Source organism: Cynara cardunculus (assembly GCF_001531365.2).
Source record: "Cynara cardunculus var. scolymus isolate 2C chromosome LG 5, CcrdV1, whole genome shotgun sequence".
Taxonomy (NCBI): Eukaryota; Viridiplantae; Streptophyta; class Magnoliopsida; order Asterales; family Asteraceae; genus Cynara; species Cynara cardunculus.
The window spans coordinates 697940-706286 of NC_037532.1; the positions used below are offsets into that span (position 1 = coordinate 697940).

At 33.3% G+C, this 8347-nt stretch overlaps 1 protein-coding gene across 1 annotated transcript; it reads left to right on the forward strand.

Moving 5' to 3' along the window:
* The first annotated feature begins 2536 nt into the window (after nucleotides 1-2536).
* LOC112513796 (aluminum-activated malate transporter 14-like) lies at nucleotides 2537-7665 on the forward strand. The gene is made up of 6 exons (XM_025120155.1): nucleotides 2537-2804; nucleotides 3090-3230; nucleotides 3824-4096; nucleotides 5120-5229; nucleotides 6333-6476; nucleotides 7267-7665. Exons 1-6 carry the CDS (start codon nucleotides 2537-2539, stop codon nucleotides 7588-7590), a joined length of 1260 nt encoding a protein of 419 aa, XP_024975923.1. The 3' UTR covers nucleotides 7591-7665.
* Nucleotides 7666-8347: the final 682 nt, after the last annotated feature.

Sequence of the window (8347 nt, forward strand, 5' to 3'; positions counted from 1 at the left end):
ATTACCGAACCGGATAAACATGACGAGGGCCAAGAATCTTACCCGGTAAGTGAGAGTGACAACTCTTACTCACTAAGCGCTTACCGGGTAAACTGTTGCATACAATACCGTTTGATGGACTACAATCTTATACRATAAAGTAAATTAGAGTGTTGACTCTTCCAACRTAAGTGGGTAAGCGTTTGAGGTAAACGGGCCCTTGGTCTAACACCCAACACATATAAGGAGGCATTTCAGCTRTTGAGTCYAGCAGGGTATCAGAACYTGAAGYTGTTATRTATTTGAGCAAAGTCGTTCCACCTTTTTACCAATTGAACGCCACACCCGWTGACGATTTTTAATGAAGTAAATTAACGAATCCGTAAGCTTCCCGTAACTCGAGTGTATCTTAATGTAATCTGATCTTTTAAACACAAGTGGTAAACATGTATTAACATTCAAGAAGAAAAATCTAATCTTACATTAATAGAGACAATAGATAGTGTGCCAACTCTGTATGCTGCACTATACTTTGTGTGCTTTCCTTTTCCAATATACAATTCAAACCTTTTCATTTGTCCTTTTGKAGTGTCGTAATTTACTATCCTAGGTTAACTGTATCGGATACTGTCTGTCTTGTTTATATTTGRACTCACGGTTTTAAAACGCGTCTGATAGAGGAAGTATCTGGTCCGTTATAAAACAACATTTGTTCTCCTGATCCCTAACCGATGTGAGATCTTACACAAACCTGATCTCGGCCCCCCAAAATAGAGGTCGTTTCTTCAATAAGCTATACATGACTATTTGATAGTGGCTTAATGATATAGAAAGTGGCTTATTCAGTAAGATTTTGGGGGAAACTTTATGCAGAAAGTCAAGTTTTTTTTCCCTTTCAAATCCGTCTTTCCGAGTTAAAAAATATGCGCATTCCATATATGAAAGAACTCCCCCAAATAAAAACTTTGTCAATCTGTATAGACGAATAACACAGATAGATTAATCCATACATGACTTAATGTAAAACCAACCATACAGCCTCTTAGCRGCTGTTTATTAAAGGCTTACTGGATAAGCGTTTACCGCCAATAGTCACCACTTTCACTAACCATGATRGCCTGTTGTGGAATATTCTCGACCATCAGGTAGGATTGTTGGTAAGCATTTATGAGCCTGTAAGCACTCATCGGTTAAAATAAGTAACACCCGATAAGTGGTTATCTGRTAAACGTTGATAAAAACGACTCCTTAATCAACTGAAACAACAATTTAGAAAAAAACCGACAAAATAAATTAGAAGGATATAGAGGAAGGTTAAGAACTTATGTTCAATATCGACATTGATGGACATGCAAAATGCACCAAACGATATTATCTTCTTCTCTAATAAAAAATTTATTCAAGTCAAATCATACGCTTGGTACCTCGGCAATCGTGGGTTCAGCAGGCTCCCATGCTCCCGCTCACTCGATTATTGTAAGTGAAAAATATTTAGGTGTCTAAAAGATACAGACCCTTAATTTTAAAGGTTGYTCTTAAATATTTTGAAATCAAATTTATAACAGATATCAAATGTGATGAGATAATTTCGTTACTTATATCTAAACAGATATTTAAATTTTACTTATAACTATAACTGACTTTTTCCATTAAGTTGCAAATTCATCTTAAAATTCGCCATTCTTTATCTCATGTTCCCAAAAACATATACTTAGGGGCCGTTTACTAAAYRTTTACTTGATAAGTGYTTACTGGATAAATTTCTTTATCGGATGAACATGACARGGGCCAATAATCTTACCGGGTAAGAGCAATGAGAAKGATGAAGAGTCTTACCCRGTAAGTGAAGATGACGACTCTTACCYAGGTAAGTGCTTACCGTATAAATTGTTGCATTCGATACGTTTTGATGTAYTAAAATCTTACKCATCAAAGTAAATTATAGTGTTGACTCCTATAGGTAAGCACTTTCTGAGTAAGCATTTAGGTAWTCAGCCCCTTATTATAAAGTTCAAGGTCGATTCAATCTGACTTTTTCCCAGATCAAATCACGTTGATTTTCCCCAAGATCAAACCGCTACTTTGTGGACCCTTGATTTACTTTAAAGATAAACCACCTGCTCAGAAAAATCTGATCAGATAAAAGAGACATTGCACTTGCGTGTTGTGAAAAGATAGTTCTCCAATCTCCACAGAGCCAAAGGATAAAGGGGAAATGGACAATAATCATGTTCCACTTAATTCAACAATATTCACAAATGAATCCACTTAATTCAACAATATTCACAAATGAATCCACTTAATTCAACATATTCACAAATGAATTATGAATCCACTAACTAATATATATACACTAATACATTTTCATAAGCCTTTGATTGGACAAACTGGGAGACTTGCTAGGAGACAGATGTGGACTTTGACACTTACCTATGTTTCATATCTAATGGAATCACCAACTATATATATATATATAAGTTCTACCTTCACATACCACAAATCAACTCACATAAGAAGGGAGAAAAAAGATAGCAAGAAACAAACAAWCGAATCAACGATGAGTACCGTAATAGACGTTTCTAACGAAAACGAAGCTTCTCCCGACAGCAAGAATCAAAAGAAACCCTCTTTCCTTCGCGGGGTTTCTTCTTTCATAGAGAAAAAGTTCGGGAAATATATGCAAAAGATCAYTCATAGCATTAAGGTCGGAATTGCCTTGGTTTTGGTTTCGCTTCTCTATCTCCTCGATCCACTTTTCGAGMAAGTTGGGGAAAATGCCATGTGGGCTATCATGACGGTTGTGGTTGTCTTCGAGTTCTTTGCAGGTTAGTCGTCAAATTTTGAACTTACTAGACAAGCTTCTATGTATRCTTGTATTTTTTTTGTTATCCATACTCTATAGGTGTTTGGGTCAGCTTGTGTGCACCTTGACTAATCCTAGAGGCCTGAAGAACAACAACCAGAGAAATCCCMAATGGCCTTGSAGGACTCGACCCAGTGACTTCTGAGAATGATCCCCAAAGGCCCGGGGCTTCTCGCTTGTATTTTAGTTCTAACTCACTTGGTATCTCCAAAAACAAGTTTGTTCTAAYGGTTGATATGTATGCTAGGTGCCACATTAAGCAAAGGGTTACTTCGTGGATTCGGAACTATACTTGGCGGTGGATTGGGGTGCTTGGCAGCAATTTTGGCGGACGATTTGGGAAAGATTGGAAATGCGGTTGTGGTTGGTGTTTCGGTCTTTACTTTTGGTAAGGACGAATGTTTCCCCTAAACTTTATACATATACGAACCTTACTCTACACACACACACACACACATATATATATATATATATATATATTACGTTCATGTGAAAACCATAAAAAGTTTGAGAAGCAGAGAACTCGTACGTTAAGTAATGCATATACACTAAACAAAAAATGTATTTCCTCGATGAATACATTCATTAATGCCTATCTATGATGCATGGAAGTATATAGGCATGAATGCATATAATCATTGAAATTCATTAGCGCATATGCATCAATGAATATATAGGTTCTTATGTTCTCAAATGAACCGACCCTCTATATATATATAGGTTGGGTTAAGGAGAAACTATAAAATAATAGAAAATTAAGGAACAYCCRTATAACYATTCATATGTCTGGTATGCACATRCATACATGCAAAGAAWCCAAGACACATTTTCGATTACTTTTATACAYATGTGCATACCAGACAAATGAATGGTTATTAGGGTGTTCATGAGTTTTCCATTTTTTTGTCGTTTTCCCCAAACCTGAGTCTATACGTATATACTTGTAGCATTGTTTAAGAATATTATGTAATTAACATGTAGGTGCSGCGGCAACATATTGTCGATTGATTCCAAGCATAAAAAGGAAATACGAYTACGGGTTCATGATCTTCATACTCACCTTCAATCTGGTAGCCGTATCTGGTTTACGTGCTGATAAAGTCATAGAATTAGCCCGTGAACGTCTCTCAACGATTGGTATGGGTTTTGCTGTCTGCATATTCACGAGCTTACTCGTGTTTCCAGTGTGGGCTAGCGATGAACTTCATCGTTTGACATCTTCCAAGTTCGACAAACTAGCTTGCTGCATTGAAGGTAGTTAGTACATTCATACGAAAACTGCTTTATAGGATGCCAAAAATGTCCAAGCATCATAATAGACTGCTTTATAAGACTTAATATTATAGGACCAAACGATAAAGCATCATATCTAAAGATGTTGTAATAAGTTTATAGAACGTTTTTTGACATCCTAACAAGTTTTTACGGCATTTTTATAAAAAAACGTCGTATTAGCTATTTTACAGGGCACTATTTAAAAAAAACGTCTAACAAAAATAATCGTCCTAAATGTCCTGTAAAATGGTTGATACGGCATTTTGTTTAAAAGTGTCCTAAAAAACTTGTTAWGACGTACAAAAACGTCCTGTAAACTTATTCAAAGTTTTTTTAATTAAAAAATCATATTAGTTATTTTATAGGACACTATTTGAGAAAACATTTTATAGAAATGAGTATCTTTAAAAGATTTGTTCATAAGRCACTTCTCAAAATTGTCATATAAAATAGCTAATAMGACTTTTTGTATTATAAAAGTGTCATAAAAGAGTYGTAAAACGCACMAAAAARCGTGCAATAAGCTTATTACAACASCTTTAGATATAACATCTTATAATTTGGTCATATAAAGTATAAACTTAACAGTTAAGTTTTATGAAGGGCAAATTGCATGAAAAAGTAATGTACTTTAAYTTGATTCCTGTTTTGGATAACGTACTTTCAAAACTTCCATTTTGGTACCTAAGATGTAAAGTTTTAAACATTTAAGTAMCYGGGTAACTGGTTAAAGCATTAACCGGTTACCATGCTGATGTGGCGAGTGATGGGATGAAATTGGGTTGAATRACAAATAATAYTGAGTTGSATACCACATCGRCATGGTAACCGGTTAATGCTTTAACCGGTTACCATGATACTTAATTGTTTAAAACTTTACATCTTAARTACAAAAAATGAAGTTTTRTAAGTACGTTATCCAAAATAGRAATCAAATTAAAGTATGATTACTTTTTGATGCAATTTACTTTACTGTACTAATTTTTAAATGATGGATTGCAGATTGCATGAAAGTGTACTTCMGTGTAGTAAATGAGAAAGAAAGCATGCCAAGCATTAATATCAGTGGTTGCAAGTCGGTATTGCACTCCAAATCAAGTGATGAATCATTGGTAATATTTCTTACTACTTATTAGACCATGTTTACATTCACTTCAAACTACTGACTGAATGAATAAGTCACTATAACAAAATCGAYTTTATAGAACGTCACAATTCTATAAATGTCTTAACAGAGTGCTTTATAAGGACTCAAGGTTATATGATTAAAGAATAAAATGTTTAATCTAAAAGTGTTACAATAAGTTTATAGGGTGTTTTTTTGACATCGTAACAAGTTTTTCAGAACTTTTTAAAAAAAATAAAGTGTCTTATTAGCTATTTTATTGAACATTTTTTTGAGAAATGTCCAATAATCACWTCTTTTTGTATAACACGTGTTTATAAGACCTTTTTTCAAATAATGTCAAATAAAATAGTCGACAAGGCATTTTATTTTAAGATGATCTTAAAGGACTTTGTTACAACGTCAAAAAACGTTCTATAAATTTATTGCAACACTTATATATATATATATATATATATCTATATATATCTATATCTATATCTATATATATATATATATATATATATATATTGGTCCTATAAACTTAACTCGTATAAGACACTCTATTTAGACATTTAAACACTTTAGGCGTCCTATAAACTCAATTTTACTTCTAAGTGTTATAAATTACTTGGGATCTCCATCCTTGGATCAATYCTAATTGAAGATCAACACTAATGCGGTGCACCAAGATGCACCGGCTCAATTCTCGTGATAAGCGCAATCCATAGGTTGGTGGTGAGATTAAAAATGATCAAGGGTCCAGATCATTTCTTACGCTTCTCATCTTAACTCTTATTCTCACACGACCCTTCATCTATATATATGTATGTATATATAGACTTGGGATCATATGAGACTACTTTTTTACACTTGAAACTTCATAGCAAAACGCTGTGATGGTAACTTTTATAGTGTTTTTGCTGTGAAGTTTCAARTGTAAAAAAGTGGTCTCACAAAACAGGTTGGTCTCACGTGAATCCAACTTTATATATATATATATATATATATATATGTGTTATATATATATATATATATATATATATATATATATATATATATGGAAGAGTGTAACATAATGAAATCTTGAAATGTTGTTTGATTTTATAGGCAAATTTTGCAAGATGGGAACCATGGCATGGAAGATTTGGATTCTATTATCCATGGGAGAAATACATACAAATAGGAGAGGTTATTAGGGAACTTGCTTCAATCATTCTATCCATGCAAAAATGTCTTGAATCACCAATGCAGGTTTGTAATACTTATCATCTGTTTCTCATATCACTACAACAAAATCGAGTTATTGGATGTCAAAAGCGTTTGAAATGTACTAATAGAGTAATAGACCACTAGTAATAGACCACTTTATAGAACTTACGTTTATAAGACAAAACATCTATGTGTCATATCTAAAAATGTTACAATAAGTTTATATGACCTTTTTAGGTGTTTTAACAAACTTTTTAGGACATTTTTGGAACAAAGTGTCCTATTAGCCCTTTTACAGGACACTTGTTACAAACACATCTTTTTATGAGATACTTATTTTTATAAGACGCTTTTCAACTAGTGTCTAATAAAAGGGCTTAAAGGACACTTTGTCTCAGAAGTGTCCTAAAAAGCTTTTTAAGACACTTGAAAACGTCATATAACTTATTACAACACATTTAGATATGACAAAAGTGTTTGCTCTTATAACCTTAAATCCTATAAGCAGTCTACTATGACGCTTACATATTTTCACCTTTGAATACATCTTTTTTAATAGGACATTTCTTAAAAGTGTCCTATAAAATGGCTATTAAAACATTTTGTTTCAAAATTGTCCTAAAATGTTTTTTAAGACACCTAAAAACGTCATATAAACTTATTACAAAGTCTTAATATAAAACACACAAAGTGTTTGGTCCTATAAGCTAAAGTCCTATATAGTAATCTATTAGGACACTTGGACATTTTTGGTGTCCTATAAACCTAATTTTGTTGTATTACAAATACCAATTTAGTCAAGTGACTTACATTGCTAAATGGTTGCGATCAGCCCTCGAGACCGCTACAACATGCAATCAAAGAGCCATGCAAAAGTGTCGGGGTGTCGCTTGGATTAACGATGCGAGAGCTAGGGGAAAGTATGATGAATATGAAAAGATGCCAAGCGAAGGTCCTAACGGTGCCAAAGTTGCAATCCACGAAACTAGACCTGATCCTACTTTCAACTTCACCGAAGCTACAAGGGATTGCAAACGTCGAGTCCCTTGCGATCGCAAACTTCTTGTTTTTATTGATGGAGATTGTCGATAAAGTTGAAGTCTTGGCCAAAGAAGTCGAAGCACTTGGAGAGGTTGCTGGTTTTCGATCCAAATAGACGACTAACTTCTTGTATATACAATATAGCCTTCATTACAACAAAATCGGGTTTATAGAACGTTAACACTTTCTAGGTGTCACAATAAACCGYTTTATAAGAATTAAGTTTATAGAATCAAACAATTAAGCATGTGTTGTAATAAGTTTATATGACCTTTTTGGACGTCTTAACAAGTTTTTTTGGACATTTTTAATAGAAAGCGTCACAYTTATATGATACTTTTGAGAAGTGTCCTATGAGCACATCTGTTATAAGACACTTGTTTTTATAAGACACATTTTTCAAATAGCGTCTTATAAGATAACTAATACGACATTTTATTATAAATATGTCCTAAAACACTTGTTACGACGCACAAAAGTGTCATATAAAGTTATTATAACACCTATAGATAGAAGTTTTATTGTTTGATCATATAAACTTAAGTCTTAAAATACATTCTATTAAGACGCTTAGATATTTTTTACGTCCTATAAACCCGTTTTTGTTGTAGTTCTTTTAGAGTGATTAGGTATGAATGTGCCCAAGTGAAGATGAATTTTCAATCAGAGAAGATGGTAAGCCAACACAACCTCAGAAAACAGTAGAAACATATATATATATATATATATATATATATATATATCACGTGAGACCACTTTTTTACACTTGAAACTTCACAGCAAAATGCTATGAAAGTAACCTTCACAGTGTTTTACTCTTTTTACATGTTGGTCTCACGTGAACCCAACCATATATATATATATATATATAT